This window comes from Oncorhynchus mykiss, chromosome 7, assembly GCF_057628025.1.
Source record: "Oncorhynchus mykiss isolate SJ-2025 chromosome 7, ASM5762802v1, whole genome shotgun sequence".
Lineage (NCBI taxonomy): Eukaryota > Metazoa > Chordata > Actinopteri > Salmoniformes > Salmonidae > Oncorhynchus > Oncorhynchus mykiss.
In genome coordinates this window covers 81,717,501-81,744,809 of record NC_143028.1, presented here as the reverse complement: position 1 = coordinate 81,744,809, position 27,309 = coordinate 81,717,501, and the positions used below count along the sequence as shown (strand labels likewise).

Sequence of the window (27,309 nt, the reverse complement as noted above, 5' to 3'; positions counted from 1 at the left end):
TTGTGGAGCCCTAGGCGAGGTGGAAAATGATATGTGACGGCTTGCAAGGATCTCAGAAAATAGTTAAAATATTATTTATTTTAATGCTCCAGCAAGTATAGTTCTGTAGTCTGCAATTTATTATACTGTTTAACACGTCCAAATGTATTTTGCTAGAGCAACCCTGGTTAAAGTAAACTTGTATAAAGTGACCTTTACCAACGGGATTCTACTGACCCCTGGGTGTCTGTAGTGTTGATTGCAGTTGTATTTTGGTCGGCCAATTACATTACGACGTCAACTTCCCCTTTAAAAATGTCAACCCGAAGTTGGCGCTCGATGCCGCGCGCAAACTCAAACGACACTGGAGTTTGTTGTCAGAAACGTCGACTTCTAGCGTTTGTAAGCAGCAGGTGATATAGCAAAAAAATCATCAAACGACACTGTTTTATGAAAAATAATTAGCTAATTATAACTCGTCTGGGAACTTTGGATGTACTGAAACATTTTAATGACCGACAGTTTGCTTATCGTGCGTATTGAAGCCAGGAAGAGCGCTAGGTAACGGTGTCTTAACGATGTGGATAATGAGTTGGCCTTGGTAACCAAGCAGCTGACAAACCACCCAGTGAATTTGTAAACAATGACTTGTGTTGCACATCAAGTTATTATTATTATCTATGTGTGCTGAACGTTACTGTATTTGAGAACAGTTTGCTAGCTTACAAGGCAGTTGAGCTAGTTATTTTATGAGGGAGTTGTGCTTGTCCATCACCTGAAGATGACTTCCGCATTGGTAAGTAAACATGATGATGATGATGAGTTGCCAACAAATCAACTGACCGGCTAAATACTGTAAAACTGTTCCTTTCACATTGTTAGGATGACCCAACCCTGGAGAGGCACTTCAAGGGCCACAGAGACACCATAACAAGCGTTGACTTCAACTGTAACATGAAACAAATTGGTAAGTGTTGTTGTTCGTCAATCAAAAAATAATCGAATATATTTGGTACATGCGCCCAATACTACAGGTGTAGACTTTACCATAATATGCTTGAGCTCTTAAATGAGCTCTTAAAAAGTAAGAGACATTTTCAGAAAAGGAAACAGTAAGAATAACAATAATAAGACTTTTTACAAGGAGTACCGGTACTGAGTCAATGTGCAGGGGTACGAGGTAGTTGAGGTAATATGTACATGTAGGTAGGGATGAAAGTGGCTCGTCAATCAGGATAGATAATAAACAGAGTAGCAGAGTTAGTATGTGTGTGGGTAGAATCCAGTGAGTGTTGAGATTTGTAAATATTTTTTTAATTGAACCTTTATTTAACTAGGCAAGTCAGTTAAGAACAAATTATTATTTACAATGTCGGCCTAGGAACAGTGGGTTAGCTGCCTTGTTCAGGGGCAGAACAACAGATTTTTACCTTGCCAGCTTGGGGATTTGATCTAGCAACCTTTCGGTTACTGGCCCAATGCTCTAACCACTAGGCTACTTGCCGGTGCAAATATAATAGTTAGGACTATGGACTAAAAAAACGAAATAAAAAAATGTTAGCTGAGTTTAGTTTGTTGATCTGGACAATTCTGACAAGTTATAAATAGCTCTCTAAGGTATGTAATGACCAACATGACAAGAGAAACTGATGATTGGGGTTCCCGAGTGGCGCAGCGGTCTAAGGCACTGCATCTCAGTGCTAGAGGCGTCATTACGGACACCCTGGTTCGTGATTGGGAGTCCCATAGGGCAACGCACAGTTGCCGTCCAGGTTTGGCCGGTGTAGGCCGACATTGTAAATAAGAATGTGTTCTTAATTGACTTGCCTAGTTAAATAAAGGTTCAATTACATTTTTTTTACAAATATCAACACTCACTGGATTCTACCCACACACATACTAACTTTGCTACTCTGTTTATTATCTATCCTGATTGACGAGCCACTTTCATCCCTAACTACATGTACATATTACCTCAACTACCTCGTACCCCTGCACATTGACTCACTACCGGTACTCCTTGTAAAAAGTCTTATTATTGTTATTCTTACTGTTTCCTTTTCTGAAAATGTCTCTTACTTTTTAAGAGCTCATAAGTAAGCATATTACGGTAAAGTCTACACCTGTAGTATTGGTACCAAATATATTACATAATTTTCCATTAAAAAAATAAATAAATAAAAAATGATGCACTACCCAATATTGAACTGGCACCTTGTGCATTCTACTATTACAACGTTCAATGGTAAGTTTAAAGTCGGACCGAGTTCCTTAAAAACAACTATTTTCTTTTGAAGCATTTTTTTGTGGGGGACTAGTTTGTTGCCCTAGACCAGTTTGGGAACCACTGGTGTAATGGGTACAGTCTGTTTGTCTTATACTATAGTATGTTAATGGAAACAGTCTATTTGTCTTATAATATATTAGTATGCTAATATGTTCAGTCTGTTTGTCTTATACTATATTAGTTGTCTAATGGGTTCAGTCGGTATTATACTGTATTAGTTGTCTAATGGGTACAGTCTGTATTATACTGTATTAGTTGTCTAATGGGTTCAGTCGGTATTATACTGTATTAGTTGTCTAATGGGTTCAGTCTGTTTGTCTTATACTATATTAGTTGTTTAATGGGTACAGTCTGTATTATACTGTATTAGTTGTCTAATGGGTTCAGTCTGTATTATACTGTATTAGTTGTCTAATGGGTTCAGTCTGTATTATACTATATTAGTTGTCTAATGGGTTCAGTCTGTTTGTCTTATACTATATTAGTTGTTTAATGGGTACAGTCTGTATTATACTGTATTAGTTGTCTAATGGGTTCAGTCTGTATTATACTATATTAGTTGTCTAATGGGTTCAGTCTGTATTATACTATATTAGTTGTCTAATGGGTTCAGTCTGTATTATACTGTATTAGTTGTCTAATGGGTTCAGTCTGTCTGTATTATACTATATTAGTTGTTTAATGGGTTCAGTCTGTATTATACTGTATTAGTTGTCTAATGGGTTCAGTCTGTCTGTATTATACTGTATTAGTTGTCTAATGGGTTCAGTCTATTTGTCTTATACTATATTAGTTGTCTAATGGGTTCAGTCTGTATTATACTATATTAGTTGTTTAATGGGTACAGTCTGTTTGTCTTATAATAGTATGCTAATATGTTCAGTCTGTTTGTCTTATGCTGTATTAGTTGTCTAATGGGTTCAGTCTGTATTATACTATATTAGTTGTCTAATGGGTTCAGTTTGTATTATACTATATTAGTTGTCTAATGGGTTCAGTCTGTATTATACTGTATTAGTTGTCTAATGGGTTCAGTCTGTTTGTCTTAATCTATATTAGTTGTCTAATGGGTTCAGTCTGTATTATACTGTATTAGTTGTCTAATGGGTTCAGTCTATTATACTATATTAGTTGTCTAATGGGTTCAGTCTGTATTATACTGTATTAGTTGTCTAATGGGTTCAGTCTGTTTGTCTTAATCTATATTAGTTGTCTAATGGGTTCAGTCTGTATTATACTGTATTAGTTGTCTAATGGGTTCAGTCTATTATACTATATTAGTTGTCTAATGGGTTCAGTCTGTTTGTCTTAATCTATATTAGTTGTCTAATGGGTTCAGTCTGTATTATACTGTATTAGTTGTCTAATGGGTTCAGTCTATTATACTATATTAGTTGTCTAATGGGTTCAGTCTGTATTATACTGTATTAGTTGTCTAATGGGTTCAGTCTGTATTATACTATATTAGTTGTCTAATGGGTTCAGTCTGTATTATACTATATTAGTTGTTTAATGGGTTCAGTCTGTCTTATACTATATTAGTTGTCTAATGGGTTCAGTCTGTCTTATACTATATTAGTTGTCTAATGGGTTCAGTCTGTCTTATACTATATTAGTTGTCTAATGGGTTCAGTCTGTATTATACTGTATTAGTTGTTTAATGGGTTCAGTCTGTCTTATATTGTATTAGTTGTCTAATGGGTTCAGTCTGTATTATACTGTATTAGTTGTCTAATGGGTTCAGACTGTATTGTACTATATTAGTTGTCTAATGGGTTCAGTCTGTATTATACTATATTAGTTGTCTAATGGGTTCAGTCTGTATTATACTATATTAGTTGTCTAATGGGTTCAGTCTGTATTATACTGTATTAGTTGTCTAATGGGTTCAGTCTGTATTATACTATATTAGTTGTCTAATGGGTTCAGTCTGTATTATACTATATTAGTTGTCTAATGGGTTCAGTCTGTATTATACTGTATTAGTTGTCTAATGGGTTCAGTCTGTCTTATACTATATTAGTTGTTTAATGGGTTCAGTCTGTATTATACTACATTAGTTGTCTAATGGGTTCAGTCTGTATTATACTATATTAGTTGTCTAATGGGTTCAGTCTGTATTATACTATATTAGTTGTCTAATGGGTTCAGTCTGTATTATACTATATTAGTTGTCTAATGGGTTCAGTCTGTATTATACTATATTAGTTGTCTAATGGGTTCAGTCTGTCTGTCTTATACTATATTAGTTGTCTAATGGGTTCAGTCTGTATTATACTGTATTAGTTGTCTAATGGGTTCAGTCTGTATTATACTGTATTAGTTGTCTAATGGGTTCAGTCTGTATTATACTGTATTAGTTGTCTAATGGGTTCAGTCTATTATACTATATTAGTTGTCTAATGGGTTCAGTCTGTATTATACTGTATTAGTTGTCTAATGGGTTCAGTCTGTATTATACTGTATTAGTTGTCTAATGGGTTCAGTCTGTCTTATACTATATTAGTTGTCTAATGGGTACAGTCTGTATTATACTGTATTAGTTGTCTAATGGGTTCAGTCTGTCTTATACTATATTAGTTGTCTAATGGGTTCAGTCTGTCTGTCTTATACTATATTAGTTGTCTAATGGGTTCAGTCTGTATTATACTATATTAGTTGTCTAATGGGTTCAGTCTGTATTATACTATATTAGTTGTCTAATGGGTTCAGTCTGTATTATACTGTATTAGTTGTCTAATGGGTTCAGTCTGTCTTATACTATATTAGTTGTCTAATGGGTTCAGTCTGTCTGTCTTATACTATATTAGTTGTCTAATGGGTTCAGTCTGTATTATACTGTATTAGTTGTCTAATGGGTTCAGTCTGTATTAGTCTATATTAGTTGTCTAATGGGTTCAGTCTGTATTATACTATATTAGTTGTCTAATGGGTTCAGTCTGTTTGTCTTAATCTATATTAGTTGTCTAATGGGTTCAGTCTGTATTATACTGTATTAGTTGTCTAATGGGTTCAGTCTATTATACTATATTAGTTGTCTAATGGGTTCAGTCTGTCTTATACTATATTAGTTGTCTAATGGGTACAGTCTGTATTATACTGTATTAGTTGTCTAATGGGTTCAGTCTGTTTGTCTTATACTATATTAGTTGTCTAATGGGTTCAGTCTGTATTATACTATATTAGTTGTCTAATGGGTTCAGTCTGTATTATACTATATTAGTTGTCTAATGGGTTCAGTCTATTATACTATATTAGTTGTCTAATGGGTTCAGTCTGTCTTATACTATATTAGTTGTCTAATGGGTTCAGTCTGTATTATACTGTATTAGTTGTCTAATGGGTTCAGTCTGTTTGTCTTATACTATATTAGTTGTCTAATGGGTTCAGTCTGTATTATACTGTATTAGTTGTCTAATGGGTTCAGTCTGTATTATACTATATTAGTTGTCTAATGGGTTCAGTCTGTATTATACTATATTAGTTGTCTAATGGGTTCAGTCTGTATTATACTGTATTAGTTGTCTAATGGGTTCAGTCTGTATTATACTGTATTAGTTGTCTAATGGGTTCAGTCTGTCTTATACTATATTAGTTGTCTAATGGGTTCAGTCTGTATTATACTGTATTAGTTGTCTAATGGGTTCAGTCTGTCTTATACTATATTAGTTGTCTAATGGGTTCAGTCTGTCTTATACTATATTAGTTGTCTAATGGGTTCAGTCTGTATTATACTGTATTAGTTGTCTAATGGGTTCAGTCTGTCTGTATTATACTATATTAGTTGTCTAATGGGTTCAGTCTGTATTATACTATATTAGTTGTCTAATAGGTTCAGTCTGTCTGTATTATACTATATTAGTTGTCTAATGGGTTCAGTCTGTATTATACTGTATTAGTTGTCTAATGGGTACAGTCTGTTTGTCTTATACTGTATTAGTTGTCTAATGGGTTCAGTCTGTATTATACTGTATTAGTTGTCTAATGGGTACAGTCTGTATTATACTGTATTAGTTGTCTAATGGGTTCAGTCTGTCTGTCTTATACTATATTAGTTGTCTAATGGGTTCAGTCTGTATTATACTGTATTAGTTGTCTAATGGGTTCAGTCTGTATTATACTGTATTAGTTGTCTAATGGGTTCAGTCTGTATTATACTGTATTAGTTGTCTAATGGGTTCAGTCTGTATTATACTGTATTAGTTGTCTAATGGGTTCAGTCTGTCTTATACTATATTAGTTGTCTAATGGGTTCAGTCTGTATTATACTGTATTAGTTGTCTAATGGGTTCAGTCTGTATTATACTATATTAGTTGTCTAATGGGTTCAGTCTGTCTTATACTATATTAGTTGTCTAATGGGTTCAGTCTGTTTGTCTTATACTGTATTAGTTGTCTAATGGGTTCAGTCTGTATTATACTATATTAGTTGTCTAATGGGTACAGTCTGTATTATACTATATTAGTTGTCTAATGGGTACAGTCTGTATTATACTATATTAGTTGTCTAATGGGTTCAGTCTGTCTTATACTATATTAGTTGTCTAATGGGTTCAGTCTGTATTATACTATATTAGTTGTCTAATGGGTTCAGTCTGTATTATACTGTATTAGTTGTCTAATGGGTTCAGTCTGTATTATACTGTATTAGTTGTCTAATGGGTTCAGTCTGTATTATACTATATTAGTTGTCTAATGGGTTCAGTCTGTATTATACTGTATTAGTTGTCTAATGGGTTCAGTCTGTATTATACTGTATTAGTTGTCTAATGGGTTCAGTCTGTCTTATACTATATTAGTTGTCTAATGGGTTCAGTCTGTATTATACTGTATTAGTTGTCTAATGGGTTCAGTCTGTCTTATACTATATTAGTTGTCTAATGGGTTCAGTCTGTCTTATACTATATTAGTTGTCTAATGGGTTCAGTCTGTATTATACTGTATTAGTTGTCTAATGGGTTCAGTCTGTCTGTATTATACTATATTAGTTGTCTAATGGGTTCAGTCTGTATTATACTATATTAGTTGTCTAATGGGTTCAGTCTATTATACTATATTAGTTGTCTAATGGGTTCAGTCTGTATTATACTATATTAGTTGTCTAATGGGTTCAGTCTGTGTTATACTATATTAGTTGTCTACTGGGTTCAGTCTGTATTATACTGTATTAGTTGTCTAATGGGTTCAGTCTGTATTATACTATATTAGTTGTCTAATGGGTTCAGTCTGTATTATACTGTATTAGTTGTCTAATGGGTACAGTCTGTTTGTCTTATACTGTATTATTTGTCTAATGGGTTCAGTCTGTATTATACTGTATTAGTTGTCTAATGGGTACAGTCTGTATTATACTGTATTAGTTGTCTAATGGGTTCAGTCTGTCTGTCTTATACTATATTAGTTGTCTAATGGGTTCAGTCTGTATTATACTGTATTAGTTGTCTAATGGGTTCAGTCTGTATTATACTGTATTAGTTGTCTAATGGGTTCAGTCTGTATTATACTGTATTAGTTGTCTAATGGGTTCAGTCTGTCTTATACTATATTAGTTGTCTAATGGGTTCAGTCTGTTTGTCTTATACTGTATTAGTTGTCTAATGGGTTCAGTCTGTCTTATACTATATTAGTTGTCTAATGGGTTCAGTCTGTATTATACTGTATTAGTTGTCTAATGGGTTCAGTCTGTCTTATACTATATTAGTTGTCTAATGGGTTCAGTCTGTTTGTCTTATACTATATTAGTTGTCTAATGGGTTCAGTCTGTATTATACTATATTAGTTGTCTAATGGGTTCAGTCTGTTTGTATTATACTATAATAGTTGTCTAATGGGTTCAGTCTGTATTATACTATAATAGTTGTCTAATGGGTTCAGTCTGTATTATACTATATTAGTTGTCTAATGGGTTCAGTCTGTATTATACTATATTAGTATGCGAATGGGTAGAGTCTGTTTGTGTTTAGCCAACTCTATCAGTGTTTGCATCGTTGCAGCTGTAAGCTTGGCAGAGACAGGGCTGGCTACAGCATATCCACTAATAGCTCTGAGACAGAACATCTGTATTCTGTGTATGGACGGGACTCCCTGAGTTGTGGATCGTTCAGAGGGATGGCGATGGGAAATAACAACAATATAAGCGGCTACACCCGAAATAAAGTTTCCTGTCAACAAAGGCATATGTATAATCTCTGGAAACTTGACTTACCAGGCGTCGAGTGGAATGTGTTCCTCGCTATCAAATAAATGTCTGAACCTTAACTTTTTGTCTGACCTGCACCATATTCCTGCTGAGTTAGATAGCGGGCTTCCGTTAGGATCACACACGACTATATTGTTGTTTTCCAACCAATAGACAGACTCCAGATGTTCTGTCCCACAGCTACGACACTACTGTGGCACGACCTGGCTAGTTCACTGGGGTAATATTCACTGGACACACAACCGATGCAAATGGGGAGGGACCTACCTGAATAGGTACAATAGTTTTTATTTATGTTTGCAACCGTTTTCTACATTGTGCACTAATGAATACACTGCGGTATTCTTGGTTCATCCAGCGACGGGGTCCACATACAACATGCAGCATGGAACCAGTCTAGCCAGTTAACCTCTGTGTATGTCTATGTTCTTGTTGTCTCCAGCGACCGGCTCCATGGACTCCTGTCTCATGATCTGGAACTTGAAGCCCCAAATGAGAGCCTATCGGTTCGTGGGACATAAAGACGCGGTGACGTCAGTCCAGTTCTCTCCCTCCGGACACCTGGTGGCCTCCGCTTCCAGGGACAAGACTGTCCGCCTCTGGGTGCCCAGTGTGTAAGTCTAGTGCGCAAATTGGGCGCGCATTGTTTTGGGTGGTTAGAGCGTTGGGCCAGTAACCGAAAGGTTGCTGGATCGAATCCCCGAGCTGACAAGGTAAAAAAAATCTGTCGTTTTGCACCACTGTTCCTAGGCCGTCATTGTAAATAAGAATTTGTTCTTAACTAACTTGCCTGGTTAAATAAATTAAATAAAACGGTTTTTAAAAGATAGAATTGAAGATTATATACTTTTCATAAATGATTTATGCCACGTATTGCCACTGGGTGGCAGTGATGTTACATTTGACATTTGCGTCATTTTAGCAGATCTCTTATCCAGAGCGACGTACAGTCAGTGCATTCATCTTAAGGTAGCTAGGAGGGGCAACCACATATATCAGTCATAGTCAGCTACTTTATTGAGAAAATGTACTATCAGGAAAGTCTCTGCCAGTAGTAAAGTGTGACTGTTCACAAAAGGCATGTTTATTAGACCTTTCATAATCTGAAGCAAGGTTGTGTGAATAAATCAGCCAGACAGAGGAGAACCTTAGTCACTCAACCATAGAGGACTGTCTCTGAAACCTAGACGGTCCTGTGTCTCCACATGTGTTTAATGGGAAGAGAGTGTGAAGATGTTTTTTTTTATTTTTTTATAGTAGAAATGTGGCTTAATAACTATGCTCTTACTGGCTGGCTTAAGAGCTGACAATGGAGACAATGGAGAACACGCTCTGCTCTGGTACTGCAGCCTTCTCCTTCTATAACATGATGTGTAATAGAAGAATCTATGGTGGAAAGAATGGCTAGACAGTGAAGTGTGAATAATGGATTTGTCTGAATGGAGATAGGAAGTTTGTAGCCTAGGCGGCTTGGTGAGGAAGTTTGTAGCCTAGGCGGCTTGGAGAGGAAGTTTGTAGCCTAGGTGGCTTGGAGAGGAAGTTTGTAGCCTTGGTGGCTTGGAGAGGAAGTTTGTAGTCTTGTCGGCTTGGAGAGGAAGTTTGTAGTCTAGGTGGCTTGGAGAGGAAGTTTGTAGTCTAGTCGGCTTGGAGAGGAAGTTTGTAGCCTAGGTGGCTTGGAGAGGAAGTTTGTAGTCTAGTCGGCTTGGAGAGGAAGTTTGTAGTCTAGGTGGCTTGGAGAGGAAGTTTGTAGCCTAGGTGGCTTGGAGAGGAAGTTTGTAGTCTAGTCGGCTTGGAGAGGAAGTTTGTAGCCTAGGTGGCTTGGAGAGGAAGTTTGTAGTCTAGGCGGCTTGGAGAGGAAGTTTGTAGTCTAGGCGGCTTGGAGAGGAAGTTTGTAGCCTAGGCGGCTTGGAGAGGAAGTTTGTAGTCTAGGCGGCTTGGAGAGGAAGTTTGTAGCCTAGGCGGCTTGGAGAGGAAGTTTGTAGTCTAGGCGGCTTGGAGAGGAAGTTTGTAGCCTAGGCGGCTTGGAGAGGAAGTTTGTAGCCTAGGCGGCTTGGAGAGGAAGTTTGTAGCCTAGGTGGCTTGGAGAGGAAGTTTGTATCCTAGGTGGCTTGGAGAGGAAGTTTGTAGCCTAGGTGGCTTGGAGAGGAAGTTTGTAGCCTTGGTGGCTTGGAGAGGAAGTTTGTAGCCTTGGTGGCTTGGAGAGGAAGTTTGTAGCCTTGGTGGCTTGGAGAGGAAGTTTGTAGCCTAGGTGGCTTGGAGAGGAAGTGCTAGGAAGTTTGTTGTCTAGACAACTTGGAGAAGTGCTACATTTTTCAATAGCACTTCGATTGAACAGATTTTCCCATTCAGTCCAGCAGTTCTACATTTACTTGTATGTGAATGACATTTTTGGAGTATGTGGAGCGTGTGTTATCTGAGAGTACCGTATCCCAGGAATAACCCACTGTAACGTCTGACTGCTGCTGAAGCACTGCTTTCACATTGAGCGAGTTCCTTCCTACAAATATCTTGGCATCTGGCTTGATGACACTGTCATTTAAAAAACATGTCACTGAGCTGGTGAAGAAGTTGAAGTTCAAAGTTGGTTTGTTTTTACAGAAACAAAGCCTGTCTGACTTTAGTTAATAGGAAAGATATTATCCAGGACACTTTTATGTCTATTTTAGATTATAGGATGTTATCTATATACAGCTAGATGCTGTTTTCCATTGTTCCCTTAGGTTTATTACTGGTGATGGTTCTAGAACTCACCATTGGGCCCTTAGGTCTATTACTGGTGATGGTTCTAGAACTCACCATTGGGCCCTTAGGTCTATTACTGGTGATGGTTCTAGAACTCACCATTGTTCTCTTAGGTTTATTACTGGTGATGGTTCTAGAACTCACCATTGGGCCCTTAGGTCTATTACTGGTGATGGTTCTAGAACTCACCATTGTTCTCTTAGGTTTATTACTGGTGATGGTTCTAGAACTCATCATTGTATCAAAAAGTGGGTTGGTAAGGAGAGCAGATTCTTCTTGTGTTTTTATATAAAGCACTCATGCAGAAACTTCCTGTCATCATTAATTCAATTTATACTTGCAAATTACCAAACCCAGTCTCAGGCCTTTTTTTACAAGTCAGTTAAGAACAAATTCTTATTTGGTTTAACTGCCTGTTCAGGGGCAGATTTGTACCTTGTCAGTTCGGGGATTTGAACTCGCAACCTTCCAGTTACTAGTCCAATGCTCTAACCACTAGGCTACCTTGCCGCCCCTTGGATAACAAAACAAAAAACATTGGAAAGCCCTTCGGTCTCCACAGAGCTGCTTTTAGTTGCCTGCTTTATGTGGATCAACTCACAGAACTCTCTGAAATGAGATGTTCTGGTCCCTACTTGGTCAGTTCAGAGTCATGATCCGAGACCTCTATGTTGATACATGTGTCTGGTATTCTATTTTTGTAATCGTGTGTATTGTATGTGTTTGATGTATTTATGAAGGGCTCATCTGTAGAATAGACCCTAGTTTCAGTATAACTTTCCACACTCTCATAGAATATACTACACTCTCTGAGACTTGAGGAATTAACACACTCATATAATATACTACACTCTCTGAGACTTGAGGAATTAACACACTCATATAATATACTACACTCTCTGAGACTTGAGGAATTAACACACTCATATAATATACTACACTCTCTGAGACTTGAGGAATTAACACACTCATATAATATACTACACTCTCTGAGACTTGATGAATTAACACACTCATATAATATACTCACTCTCTGAGACTTGAGGAATTAACACACTCATAGAATATACTACACTCTCTGAGACTTGAGGAATTAACACACTCATAGAATATACTACACTCTCTGAGACTTGATGAATCAACACACTCATAGAATATACTACACTCTCTGAGACTTGATGAAATATTCACATGACGAGTCTGTCATGCTGCAGAGTGTTGGAGTGAAAACCTTCAGAGAGCATGGGGTAGTACCTTCTTTCACATGACACAATGGATAAGCACCTGTGCAAGAGGAACATCTACGTGAGAATGCTTTTCATAGACTACAGCTCAGCGTTCAACACCATAGTGTCCTCCAAGCTCATCACTAAGCAAAGGACCCTGGGACTAAACACCTCCTTCTACAACTGGACTTCCTGACGGGCTGCCCCCTTGTGGTGAGGGTAGGCAGCAACACGTCTGCCACGCTGATCCTCATCACAGGGGGGCCCCTCAGGGGTGCGTCCTTAGTCCCGTTGTGTACTCCCTGTTCACCCATGACTACATGGCCGCGCACGACACCAACACCATCATTAAACTTTGCTGACGACACGACGGTGGTGGGCTTGATCACCAACAACGATGAGAAAGCCTATAGGGAGGAGGTCAATGACCTGGCAGTGTGTTGCCAGGGCAACAACCTTTCCTTCAACGTCAGCAGGACAAAGGAGCTGATCGTGGACTACAGGAAACGGAGGGCCGAGCCACGCCCCCATCCGCTTCTTGACTGGTTGCATCACCGCTTGGTATGGCAACTACTTTGCATTCGACCGCAAACCGCTCCAGAGGGGCCAAGCTCCCTGTCATCCAGGACCTTTATACTAGGCGGTGTCAGACTCCAGCCACCCAAGTCATAGACTGTTCTCTCTGCTACCGCACGGCAAGCGGTTCCGATGTACCAAGTCTGGAACCAACAGGATCCTGAACAGCTTCTTCCCCCCCAAGCCATAAGACTGGTTAATACAGTTGAAGTCGGAAGTTTACAGACACTTAGGTTGGAGTCATTAAAACTAGTTTACAGACACTTAGGTTGGAGTCATTAAAACTAGTTTACAGACACTTAGGTTGGAGTCATTAAAACTAGTTTACATACACTTAGGTTGGAGTCATTAAAACTAGTTTACACACACTTAGGTTGGAGTCATTAAAACTAGTTTACATACACTTAGGTTGGAGTCATTAAAACTAGTTTACAGACACTTAGGTTGGAGTCATTAAAACTAGTTTACAGACACTTAGGTTGGAGTCATTAAAACTAGTTTACATACACTTAGGTTGGAGTCATTAAAACTAGTTTACATACACTTAGGTTGGAGTCATTAAAACTAGTTTACAGACACTTAGGTTGGAGTCATTAAAACTAGTTTACAGACACTTAGGTTGGAGTCATTAAAACTAGTTTACAGACACTTAGGTTGGAGTCATTAAAACTAGTTTACATACACTTAGGTTGGAGTCATTAAAACTAGTTTACATACACTTAGGTTGGAGTCATTAAAACTAGTTTACATACACTTAGGTTGGAGTCATTAAAACTAGTTTACAGACACTTAGGTTGGAGTCATTAAAACTAGTTTACAGACACTTAGGTTGGAGTCATTAAAACTAGTTTACAGACACTTAGGTTGGAGTCATTAAAACTAGTTTACATACACTTAGGTTGGAGTCATTAAAACTAGTTTACATACACTTAGGTTGGAGTCATTAAAACTAGTTTACATACACTTAGGTTGGAGTCATTAAAACTAGTTTACATACACTTAGGTTGGAGTCATTAAAACTAGTTTACAGACACTTAGGTTGGAGTCATTAAAACTAGTTTACATACACTTAGGTTGGAGTCATTAAAACTAGTTTACATACACTTAGGTTGGAGTCATTAAAACTAGTTTACATACACTTAGGTTGGAGTCATTAAAACTAGTTTACATACACTTAGGTTGGAGTCATTAAAACTAGTTTACATACACTTAGGTTGGAGTCATTAAAACTAGTTTACATACACTTAGGTTGGAGTCATTAAAACTAGTTTACATACACTTAGGTTGGAGTCATTAAAACTAGTTTACATACACTTAGGTTGGAGTCATTAAAACTAGTTTACATACACTTAGGTTGGAGTCATTAAAACTAGTTTACATACACTTAGGTTGGAGTCATTAAAACTCAGTTGTTTAGGCTCCTGTTGTTTATGTGACAAATACAATTACATTTTGATTTAATTTTGTAATACATGTTCGAGGCCACGAAGGCCATGTGTAGAATAAGTTAAGGCCATGTGTAGAATAAGTTAAGGCCATGTGTGGAACTCAGTTGGTCAGGAAATTGGTCCTGGTGGGGGTCATAATTCCTCTGTTTCTTCCTTTCAGTAAGGGCGAGTCCACAGCGTTCCGAGCCCACACCGGAACGGTACGTAGTGTCAGTTTCTCCGGTGATGGACAGACCTTGGTCACCGCGTCCGACGACAAAACTCTCAAAGTCTGGACCGTTCACCGACAGAAGTTCCTTTTCTCTCTCAACCAACACATCAACTGGGTCCGCTGTGCCAAGTACGGAACCAACAACCTGTTTTTACCCTCACAACAATGTTATTGATTACGATGTCTGTATGGAATCAACAATCTGTTTCTTAGCCTGGTCTCAGATCTGTTTGTGCTCTCTATGACAATGAACATAGGATTTAGCAAGACGGCACCAACAGATCTGAGATCAGGCTATCCGTTACTGTTTCTCTCATAACACAAACATTAAAACAGGCTTTATGTACATTTTTAAAGCATTATACAAGTTTTACAAGTTATAAGTATAGTATTTGAAATAGTGTATTTATGTTCAGTGCGTATGCCATGCGCCCCCACATTGTTGGTCCTTTCTGTCTTCAGGTTTTCACCAGACGGCAGGTTGATAGTATCGGCCAGTGACGACAAGAGCATTAAGATCTGGGACAAGACGAGTCAGGAGTGTATCCACTCATTCTATGAACATGGAGGGTAAGGCTTAATCTGTATACAGTGCGTTCGGAAAGTATTCAGAACTCTTAACTTTTGTCTTGTTTTGTTATGTTACAACCGTATTCTAAAATGGATTTGAATCTACACACAATATCCCATAATGACATCACAATACCCCATAATGACATCACAATACCCCATAATGACATCACAATACCCCATAATGACATCACAATACCCCATAATGACAAAAGAAAAACAGGTTTTTAGAAAGGTTTCAAATTAAAAGGAAGTTTTAAAACTGAAAAATACATTGACATAAGTATTCAGACCCTTTGCTCTGTTCTTTATTGAAGCACGTTTGGCAGTGATTACAGCCTTGAGTCTTCTTTGGTATGACGCTACAAGCTTGGCACACCTGTATTTGGGGAGTTTCTCCCATTCTTCTCTGCAGAACCTCTCAAGCTCTGTCAGGTTGGATGGGGAGCTTCGCTGCACAGTTATTCTCAGGTCTCTCCAGAGATGTTAGATCGGGTTCAAGTCCGGGCTCTGGTTGGGCCACTCAAAGACATTGAGACTTGTCCCAAAGCCATTCCTGCGTTGTCTTGGCAGTGTGCTGTTGTCCTGTTGGAAGGTGAACCTTCGCCCCAGTCTGAGGTCCTGAGCACCAGAGCATATTTTCCTCAAGGATCTCTTTGCAATTTGCTTCTTTCCCTTGATCCTGACTAGTCTCCCAGCCCCTGCGGTTGAAAAACATCCCCACAGCTTGATGCTGCCACCACCATGCTTCACCGTATGGATGGTGCCAGGTTTCTTCAAGATGTGACGCTTGGCATTCAGGCCAAAGAGTTCAATCTTGGTTTCATCAGACCAGAGAATCTTGTTTCTCATGGTCTGAGAGTCCTTTAGGTGCCTTTTGGCAAACTCCAAGAGGGCTGTCATGTGCCTTTTACTGAGGAGTGGCTTCCGTCTGGTCACTCTACCATGATGGCCAGATTGGTGGAGTGCTGCAGAGATGGTTGTCCTTCTGTAAGGTTCTCCCATCTCCACAGAGGAACTCTGGAGCCACATCAGAGTGAACATTGGATTCTTGGTCACCTCCCTGACCAAGGCCCTTCTCCCCCGATTACTCAGTTTGGCCGAGCGGACAGCTCTAGGAAGAGTCTTGGTGGTTTCAAACTTCTTTCATTTAAAAATGAGGAATTTACCACAGGTGTACTCCAAATTGTAGAAACATCTCAAGGATGATCAATGGAAACAGGATGTACCTGCAAGTCTCATAGCAAAGGTTCTGAATATTTTTGTTTTTTATGTTTCATAAATTTGCAAAAATTTCTACAAACCATTGTCATTTGGGGTATTGCATGTAGATTAATTGTTCATTTAATCCGTTTTAGAATAAGGCTGTAACGTAACAAAATGTGGAAATGAATACTTCCGAATGCACTGTGTGTATTCTGTGTATGTATAAAGTGTGTATGTATCTCTCTCGATCTCACACACACACACACACACACACACACACACACACACACACACGTTTTGACACCTACTCATTGAAGGGTTTTTCTTTATTTTGACTATTTTCTACATTGTAGAATAATAGTGAAGACATTAAAACTATGAAATAACACATATGGAATCATGTAGTAACCAAAAAGGTTTAAACAAATCAAAATATATTTTCTATATTTTAGATTATTTTTAAAGTAGCCACCCTTTGCCTTGATGACAGCTTTGCACACTCTTGGCATTCTCTCAACCAGCTTCATGAGGTAGTCACCTGGAATGCTTTTCAATTAACAGGTGTGCTTGTTAAAAGTACATTTTTGGCATTTATTTCCTTAATGCGTTTGAGCCAATCAGTTGTGTTGTGACAAGGTAGGAGTGGTATACAGAAGATATCCATATTTGGTAAAAGACCAAGTCCATATTATGGCAAGAACAGCTCAAATAAGCAAATAGAAACAACAGTCCATCATTACTTAAGACATGAAGGTCAGTCAATATGGAGCATTTCAAGAACTTTTACAGTTTCTTCAAGTGCAGTGAATGTTTCTTCGCAAAAACCATCAAGAGCTATGATGAAACTGGCTCTCATGAGGACCGCCACAGGAAAGGAAGACCCAGAGTTACCTCTGCTGCAGAGGATAAGTTCATTAGCGTTACCAGCCTCAGATGGCAGTCCAAATAAATACTTCAGAGTTCAAGTAACAGACACATCTCAACATCATCTGTTCAGATGAGACTGTGTGAATCAGGCCTTCATGGTTGAATTGCTGCAGAGAAAACACTACTAAAGGACACTAATAGGAAGAAGAGACTTGCTTGGGACAAGAAACATGAGCGATGGACATTAGACTGGTGGATATCCGTCCTTTGGTCTGATGAGTCCAAATTTGAGATTTTTGGACTTTTGGATTAATCCAAAAATGTCTTTGTGAGACACAGAGTAGGTGAACGGATGATCTCCGGATGTGTGGTTCCCACCGTGAAGCATGGAGGAGGAGGTGTGAGGGAATTCTTACTTGAATTAAATGTCAGGAATTGTGAAAAACTGAGTTTAAATGTATTTGGCTAATGTGTATGTAATCTTCTGACTTCAACTGCATATGCTATGTCGACAGATTGTCTGTTTCTGTCCTGTTTTCTAGGTGTGTGAACTATGTCGACTTCCATCCCAGTGGAACATGCATTGCTGCTGCTTGTACAGACAACACTGTCAAGGTCTGGGACATCAGGACCAACAAATTACTGCAGCATTACCAAGGTAAGGGGCAGAGTAATAATATGGACCACAGCTAGGCAGGGTGAGAGTCAGGGAAGGACCTCCAAAACCAGAGGAATATAGACCACAGCTTGGCAGGGTTAGAGTCAGGGAAGGACCTCTAAAACCAGAGGAATATGGACCACAGTTTGGCAGGGTTAGAGTCAGGGAAGGACCTCCAAAACCAGAGGAATATGGACCACAGCTTGGCAGGGTTAGAGTCAGGGAAGGACCTCTAAAACCAGAGGAATATAGACCAGAGCTTGGCAGGGTTAGAGTCAGGGAAGGACCTCCAAAACCAGAGGAATATAGACCAGAGCTTGGCAGGGTTAGAGTCAGGGAAGGACCTCCAAAACCAGAGGAATATGGACCACAGCTTGGCAGGGTTAGAGTCAGGGAAGGACCTCCAAAACCAGAGGAATATGGACCACAGCTTGGCAGGGTTAGAGTCAGGGAAGGACCTCTAAAACCAGAGGAATATAGACCAGAGCTTGGCAGGGTTAGAGTCAGGGAAGGACCTCCAAAACCAGAGGAATATAGACCAGAGCTTGGCAGGGTTAGAGTCAGGGAAGGACCTCCAAAACCAGAGGAATATGGACCACAGCTTGGCAGGGTTAGAGTCAGGGAAGGACCTCCAAAACCAGAGGAATATGGACCACAGCTTGGCAGGGTTAGAGTCAGGGAAGGACCTCCAAAACCAGAGGAATATAGACCAGAGCTTGGCAGGGTTAGAGTCAGGGAAGGACCTCCAAAACCTGTTGAAAGTGCACTACTTTCTTTAAACAACTTTTTCTAAAAATGGATTTGCCAAAGCACTTTGATAATACTTTTAATTTCCTAACCGAACTGCTGTTATGTAAAATGTAACACTAGAGGACCGGCATTATTATTCACAGTAATTATAGACGACACAAGGGGAGACGACGAAGGCTTTTGTCTCCACTCCCGGCCCTAGTCAGAGCAGAGAGTTGTCTCAGTCTACCCTGGAACGTGGAGGGTAAGGCTTAATCTGTAGTGAACTAGCCCTGGAACGTGGAGGGTAAGGCTTAATCTGTAGTGAACTACACTGGAACATGGAGGGTAAGGCTTAATCTGTAGTGAACTACTCCTGGAACGTGGAGGGTAAGGCTTAATCTGTAGTGAACTACCCTGGAACGTGGAGGCTAAGGCTTAATCTGTAGTGAACTACCCTGGAACGTGGAGGGTAAGGCTTAATCTGTAGTGAACTAGCCCTGGAACGTGGAGGGTAAGGCTTAGTCTGTAGTGAACTACACTGGAACATGGAGGGTAAGGCTTAATCTGTAGTGAACTAGCCCTGGAACGTGGAGGGTAAGGCTTAATCTGTAGTGAACTACACTGGAACATGGAGGGTAAGGCTTAATCTGTAGTGAACTACTCCTGGAACGTGGAGGGTAAGGCTTAATCTGTAGTGAACTACACTGGAACATGGAGGGTAAGGCTTAATCTGTAGTGAACTAGCCCTGGAACGTGGAGGGTAAGGCTTAATCTGTAGTGAACTAGCCCTGGAACGTGGAGGGTAAGGCTTAATCTGTAGTGAACTAGCCCTGGAACGTGGAGGGTAAGGCTTAATCTGTAGTGAACTACACTGGAACATGGAGGGTAAGGCTTAATCTGTAGTGAACTACACTGGAACATGGAGGGTAAGGCTTAATCTGTAGTGAACTACACTGGAACATGGAGGGTAAGGCTTAGTCTGTAGTGAACTACCCTGGAACATGGAGGGTGAAGCTTAATCTGTAGTGAACTACACTGGAACATGGAGGGTAAGGCTTAATCTGTAGTGAACTACCCTGGAACGTGGAGGCTAAGGCTTAATCTGTAGTGAACTACCCTGGAACGTGGAGGCTAAGGCTTAATCTGTAGTGAACTACCCTGGAACGTGGAGGGTAAGGCTTAATCTGTAGTGAACTACACTGGAACATGGAGGGTAAGGCTTAATCTGTAGTGAACTACACTGGAACATGGAGGGTAAGGCTTAATCTGTAGTGAACTACCCTGGAATATGGAGGGTAAGGGGGGGGTGTTTCCGGTGTAATAATGCGGTATCCGGTTGAATGTGTGTTTCCAGTTCACAGTGGAGTAGTGAACGGTCTATCCTTCCATCCATCTGGTAACTACCTGATAACAGCCTCTAATGACTCCACTATGAAGATACTGGACCTGCTGGATGGACGGCTGCTCTACACACTGCACGGACACCAGGTAGACTACACACACACACACACACACACACTGCACAGACACCAGGTAGACTACACACACGCACAGACTCACACTCTAGATTTTCCTTTCACTTTTTTCTACTTCAGACCTGGAAAGAAATGTGATTTATTTATGTTGGGTGAGTCTCCTCTTTATAGCTGTATGTCTGAACGATCCCTGTAAAGTAGACCTTTATAAATATCAAGGAAGCTGTCTACCCACTGCCACTGAGTCATGGTGAGAGGAGAGGAGGAAGGTTCTCTTCATACTGCTGTCTGGCTGGGAGGGGGGAGGAGGGGAAGGGAGGAGGGGAGGGTGAGGAGAGGAGGAAGGTTCTCTTCATACTGCTCTCTGGCTGGGAGGGGGGAGGAGGGGAAGGGAGGAGGGGAGGGTGAGGAGAGGAGGAAGGTTCTCTTCATACTGCTCTCGGTCTGGGAGAGAAGGGAGGAGGGGAAGGTTCTCTTCATACTGCTCTCTGGCTGGGAGGGGAGGGCAGGAGGGAGGGGAGGGGAGAGGAGGAAGGTTCTCTTCATACTGCTCTCTGGCTGGGAGGGGAGGGGTGGAGGGGAATGGAGGAGGGGAGGAAGGTTCTCTTCATACTGCTCTCTGGCTGGGAGGGGGGAGGAGGGGAAGGTTCTCTTCATACTGCTCTCTGGCTGGGAGGGGAGGGCAGGAGGGAGGGGAGGGGAGAGGAGGAAGGTTCTCTTCATACTGCTCTCTGGCTGGGAGGGGGGAGGAGGGGAAGGTTCTCTTCATACTGCTCTCTGGCTGGGAGGGGAGGGCAGGAGGGAGGGGAGGGGAATGGAGGAGGGGAGGAGCGTTCTCTTCATACTGCTCGCTGGCTGGGAGGGGAGGGGGAGGAGAGGAGAGGAGGGGAGGAAGGTTCTCTTTATACTGCTCGCTGGCTGGGAGGGGAGGAGAGGAGAGGAGGGGAGGAAGGTTCTCTTCATACTGCTCTCTGGCTGGGAGGGGAGGGGAAGGGAGGAGGGGAGGAGGGTGAGGAGAGGAGGAAGGTTCTCTTCATACTGCTCTCTGGCTGGGAGGGGGGAGGAGGGGAAGGGAGGAGGGGAGGGTGAGGAGAGGAGGAAGGTTCTCTTCATACTGCTCTCTGGCTGGGAGGGGGGAGGAGGGGAAGGTTCTCTTCATACTGCTCTCTGGCTGGGAGGGGAGGGCAGGAGGGAGGGGAGGGGAGAGGAGGAAGGTTCTCTTCATACTGCTCTCTGGCTGGGAGGGGGGAGGAGGGGAAGGTTCTCTTCATACTGCTCTCTGGCTGGGAGGGGAGGGCAGGAGGGAGGGGAGGGGAATGGAGGAGGGGAGGAGGGTTCTCTTCATACTGCTCGCTGGCTGGGAGGGGAGGGGGAGGAGAGGAGAGGAGGGGAGGAAGGTTCTCTTTATACTGCTCGCTGGCTGGGAGGGGAGGAGAGGAGAGGAGGGGAGGAAGGTTCTCTTCATACTGCTCTCTGGCTGGGAGGGGGGAGGAGGGGAAGGTTCTCTTCATACTGCTCGCTGGCTGGGAGGGGAGGGGAGGGGGAGGAGAGGAGAGGAGGGGAGGAAGGTTCTCTTTATACTGCTCGCTGGCTGGGAGGGGAGGAGAGGAGAGGAGGGGAGGAAGGTTCTCTTCATACTGCTCTCTGGCTGGGAGAGGAGGGGAGGAAGGTTCTCTTTCTCTATTATGTCTGTCTTTCTGTCTCTCTCTCTGATCATGTCTCTCTTGCTCTGTTATATCTCTCTCTCTCTCTCTCTCTCTTTCTCTGTTATCTCTCTCTCTCTCTCTGTTATGTCTCTCTGTCTTTCTGTCTCTCTCTCTCTCTCTCTCTTTCTCTCTCTCAATTCAATCCAATTCAATTTGCTTTATTGGCATGACGTAAACAATGTACATTTTGCCAAAGCTTACTTTGGATATTTACAATATGAAAAATAATGAGAATCAAAATTGTCAACGGGACAACAGTAAGAACAATAACCAAGGGTCAAAATAACCATACATTCAATAAGCATACAGTAGAGTACAGGTTGATTGGTCTGTCAGACACTGTCCCTCAATTTATGGCAGGCAGCAATGTAGTGCGCTGCCAACCCACAGCTCTCTGCGTCCTCCCCCAACAACAATCGTCTCTCTGTCTCTGTTATGTCTCTCATCTCTCAATTCAATTTAAGGGCTTTATTGGGTAACCTGTGTTTACATTGCCAAACCAAGTGAGGTAGATAATAAACAAAAGTGAAATAAACAATAAAAGTGAACAGTAAACATTACACTCACAGAAGTTCCAAAAGAATAAAGACATTTCAAATGTCACAAATTATATATTCAGTGGTGTAAAGATATGCAAATGGTTAAAGTACAAAAGATAAAATAAATAAGCATAAATATGGGTTGTATTTACGAAGTTGTTTGTTCTTCACTGGTTGCCCTTCTCTTGTGACAACAGGTCACAAATCGTGTTGCTTTGATGGCACAGTGAGGTATTTCACCCAGTAGATATGGGAGTTTTCGAATTCTTTGTGGATCTGTGTAATCTGAGGGAAATATGTCTCTCTAATATGGTCATACATTTGGCAGGAGGTTAGGAAGTGCAGCTCAGTTTCCACCTCATTTTGTGGGCCGTGTGCACATAGCCTGTCTTCTCTTGAGAGCCAGGTCTGCCAATAGCAAGGATATGCTCACTGAGTCTGTAAATAGTCAACGTTTTCCTTAAATTTGGGTCAGTCACGGTGGTCAGGTATTCTTCTGCTGTGTACTCTCTGTTTAGGGCCAAGTAGCATTCTACTAGGGTGCTGCAGACTGTTCTAGTGCCCTCGCCAATTCGTTGATATATATATATATATCTGTATATGTATATATACATATATCCACTTCATCTGACCACTTTTTTTATTGACTGAGTTACTGGTGCTTCCTGCTTTAATTATTTTTTTGTAAGCAGGAATCAGGAGGATATAATTATGGTCAGATTTACCAAATGGAGGGTGAGGGAGAGCTTTGTACACATCTCTGTCTGAGGAGTATAGGTGGTCTAGAGGGAGAGCTTTGTACACGTCTCTGTCTGAGGAGTAAAGGGGGTCTGGAGGGAGAGCTTTGTACACATCTCTGTCTGAGGAGTAAAGGTGGTCTGGAGGGAGAGCTTTGTACACGTCTCTGTCTGAGGAGTAAAGGTGGTCTAGAGGGAGAGCTTTGTACACATCTCTGTCTGAGGAGTAAAGGTGGTCTAGAGGGAGAGCTTTGTATGCGTCTCTGTGTGGAGTAAAGGTGGTCTAGAGGGAGAGCTTTGTACACATCTCTGTCTGAGGAGTATAGGGGGTCTGGAGGGAGAGCTTTGTACACATCTCTGTCTGAGGAGTATAGGGGGTCTAGAGGGAGAGCTTTGTACACGTCTCTGTCTGAGGAGTATAGGGGGTCTAGAGGGAGAGCTTTGTACACGTCTCTGTCTGAGGAGTATAGGTGGTCTGGAGGGAGAGCTTTGTACACGTCTCTGTCTGAGGAGTATAGGTGGTCTGGAGGGAGAGCTTTGTACACATCTCTGTCTGAGGAGTATAGGGGGTCTAGAGGGAGAGCTTTGTACACGTCTCTGTCTGAGGAGTATAGGGGGTCTAGAGGGAGAGCTTTGTACACGTCTCTGTCTGAGGAGTATAGGTGGTCTGGAGGGAGAGCTTTGTACACGTCTCTGTCTGAGGAGTAAAGGTGGTCTAGAGGGAGAGCTTTGTACACGTCTCTGTCTGAGGAGTATAGGTGGTCTGGAGGGAGAGCTTTGTACACGTCTCTGTCTGAGGAGTATAGGTGGTCTGGAGGGAGAGCTTTGTACACGTCTCTGTCTGAGGAGTAAAGGTGGTCTAGAGGGAGAGCTTTGTACACATCTCTGTCTGAGGAGTAAAGGTGGTCTGGAGGGAGAGCTTTGTACACATCTCTGTCTAAGGAGTATAGGTGGTCTGGAGGGAGAGCTTTGTTCACGTCTCTGTCTGAGGAGTATAGGTGGTCTAGAGGGAGAGCTTTGTACACGTCTCTGTCTGAGGAGTAAAGGTGGTCTGGAGGGAGAGCTTTGTACACGTCTCTGTCTGAGGAGTAAAGGTGGTCTAGAGGGAGAGCTTTGTACACGTCTCTGTCTGAGGAGTAAAGGTGGTCTAGAGGGAGAGCTTTGTACACGTCTCTGTCTGAGGAGTAAAGGTGGTCTAGAGGGAGAGCTTTGTACACGTCTCTGTCTGAGGAGTAAAGGTGGTCTGGAGGGAGAGCTTTGTACACGTCTCTGTCTGAGGAGTAAAGGTGGTCTAGAGGGAGAGCTTTGTATGCGTCTCTGTGTGGATTAAAGGTGGTCTAGAGGGAGAGCTTTGTACACGTCTCTGTCTGAGGAGTAAAGGTGGTCTAGAGGGAGAGCTTTGTACACGTCTCTGTCTGAGGAGTAAAGGTGGTCTAGAGGGAGAGCTTTGTACACGTCTCTGTCTGAGGAGTAAAGGTGGTCTAGAGGGAGAGCTTTGTACACGTCTCTGTCTGAGGAGTATAGGGGGTCTGGAGGGAGAGCTTTGTACACGTCTCGGTCTGAGGAGTATAGGTGGTCTGGAGGGAGAGCTTTGTACACGTCTCTGTCTGAGGAGTATAGGTGGTCTGGAGGGAGAGCTTTGTACACGTCTCTGTCTGAGGAGTATAGGTGGTCTGGAGGGAGAGCTTTGTACACGTCTCTGTCTGAGGAGTAAAGGTGGTCTGGAGGGAGAGCTTTGTATGCGTCTCTGTCTGAGGAGTAAAGGTGGTCTAGAGGGAGAGCTTTGTATGCGTCTCTGTGTGGAGTAAAGGTGGTCTAGAGGGAGAGCTTTGTACACATCTCTGTCTGAGGAGTAAAGGTGGTCTAGAGGGAGATCTTTGTACACGTCTCTGTCTGAGGAGTATAGGTGGTCTGGAGGGAGAGCTTTGTATGCGTCTCTGTCTGAGGAGTAAAGGTGGTCTAGAGGGAGAGCTTTGTATGCGTCTCTGTGTGGAGTAAAGGTGGTCTAGAGGGAGAGCTTTGTACACGTCTCTGTCTGAGGAGTATAGGTGGTCTGGAGGGAGAGCTTTGTATGCGTCTCTGTCTGAGGAGTATAGGTGGTCTGGAGGGAGAGCTTTGTATGCGTCTCTGTCTGAGGAGTAAAGGTGGTCTAGAGGGAGAGCTTTGTACACGTCTCTGTCTGAGGAGTATAGGTGGTCTGGAGGGAGAGCTTTGTACACGTCTCTGTCTGAGGAGTAAAGGGGGTCTGGAGTTTTTTCCCCTCTGGTTGCACATTTAACATGCTGATAGAAATGAGGTAAAACTGATTTAAATTTCCCTGCATTAAAATCCCCGGCCACTAGGAGCGCCACCTCTGGATGAGCGTTTTCTTGTTTGCTTATGGCTGAATGCAGCTCATTTAATGCGGTCTTAGTGCCAGCCTCTGACTGTGGTGGTATGTAAACAGCTACAAAGAATACAGACTCTCTTGGTAGATGGTGTGGTCTACAGCTTATCATGAGATACTCTACCTCAGGTGAACAATAGCTCGAGACTTCCTTAGATATCGTGCATCAGCTGTCATTTACAAAAATACATAGTCCGCCACCCCTTGTCTTACCAGACACTGCTGTTCTAGCCTGCCGATACACCATATAACCAGCCAGCATGTTGATAGTGTCGTCGGTCAGCCGCAACTCCGTGAAGTATAAGATGTTACAGTTTTGAATGTCCCTTTGGTAGTTTAATCTTCCCTGTAGGTCATCTATTTTATTCTCCAAAGATTGCACGTTTGCCAGCAGAATGGAAGGAAGTGGGGGTTTATTTGATCGCCTATGATTTCTCAGAAGGCAGCCTGCCCTCCAGCCCCTTTTTCTCCACCTCTTCACGCAAATCACGGCGATCTGTTCCCGAGAAAGCAGTATTCTTGTTCGCGTCAGGCTCGTCAGACTCGTTAAAGGAAAAAAAGGATTCTGCCAGTCCGTGGTGAGTAATCGCAGTCCTGATGTCCAGAAGTTAATTTCGGTCATAAGGGACAGTGGCGTAAAAGATTATGTACAAAATTTGTAAATAACATTTAAAAAAAGTTACAAACAACGCAAATAAACGGAACCCCACCCCCCGCACCGTCGGTTTGGGTCACGTCTGCCTTCTTGTCATTTTATGTCTGTCTCTCTCTGTTACAGTGTGAAAATGGGCAAATTAATTCATCCCCCTTGGCATTTTTCCTATTTTGTTGCCTTACAACCTGTAATTTAAATGGATTTTTACTTGGATTTCATGTAATTAACATAGTAAATAGTCCAAATTGGTGAAGTGAAATGAAAAAAAAAAGACTCACCCATTTGGAATGAAGTCCTAAATAAGTGGCACCACCAAGCAAGTGGCACCATGAAGACCAAGGAGCTCTCCAAACAGGTCAGGGACAAAGTTGTGGAGAAGTACAGATCAGGGTTGGGTTAGAAAAAAATATCAGAAACTTTGAACATCCCACAGAGCACCATTAAATCCATTATTAAAAAATGGAAAGAATATGGCACCACAACAAACCTGCCACGAGAGGGCCGCCCACCAAAACTCACGGACCAGGCAAGGAGGACATTAATCAGAGAGGCAACAAAGAGACCAAAGATAACCCTGAAGGAGCTGCAAAGCTCCACAGCGGAGATTGGAGTATCTGTCCATAGGACCACTTTAAGCCGTACACTCCACAGAGCTGGGCTTTACGGAAGAGTGGCCTGAAAAAGGCCATTGCTTAAAGACAAAAATAAGCAAACAAGTTTGGTGTTCGCCAAAAGGCATGGGGGAGACTCCCCAAACATATGGAGAATGTACTCTGGTCAGATGCGACTAAAATTGAGCTGTTTGGCCATCAAGGAAAACTCTATGTCTGGCGCAAACCCAACACCTCTCATCACCCCGAGAACACCATCCCCACAATGAAGCATGGTGGTGGCAGATGTTTTTCATTGGCAGGGTCATGCTGTGGGAAACTGGTCAGAATTGAAGGAATGATGGATGGAGCTAAATACAGGGATATTCTTGAGGGAAACCTGTTTCAATCTTCCAGAGATTTGAGACTGTGAACCTGTGCAGAAGATTTAGGTGCTGCTGTAGGCCCTCCTTGGTTGGTGACAGAAGCACCAGATCATCAGCAAACAGTAGACATTTGA

General features: G+C 41.8%; 1 protein-coding gene across 1 annotated transcript in view; it reads left to right on the top strand.

Moving 5' to 3' along the window:
• The first annotated feature begins 290 nt into the window (after positions 1–290).
• The window catches only part of poc1a (POC1 centriolar protein A), an 87,809-nt gene continuing 60,790 nt past the window's right edge, over positions 291–27,309 (top strand). The window contains exons 1-7 of the mRNA XM_036984282.2: positions 291–775; positions 862–946; positions 8,908–9,079; positions 14,618–14,797; positions 15,131–15,238; positions 17,854–17,969; positions 20,056–20,189. Coding sequence (XP_036840177.2) covers positions 761–775; positions 862–946; positions 8,908–9,079; positions 14,618–14,797; positions 15,131–15,238; positions 17,854–17,969; positions 20,056–20,189 — 810 coding nt within the window. The 5' untranslated portion in view covers positions 291–760. The remainder of the gene's footprint in view (positions 776–861; positions 947–8,907; positions 9,080–14,617; positions 14,798–15,130; positions 15,239–17,853; positions 17,970–20,055; positions 20,190–27,309) is intronic.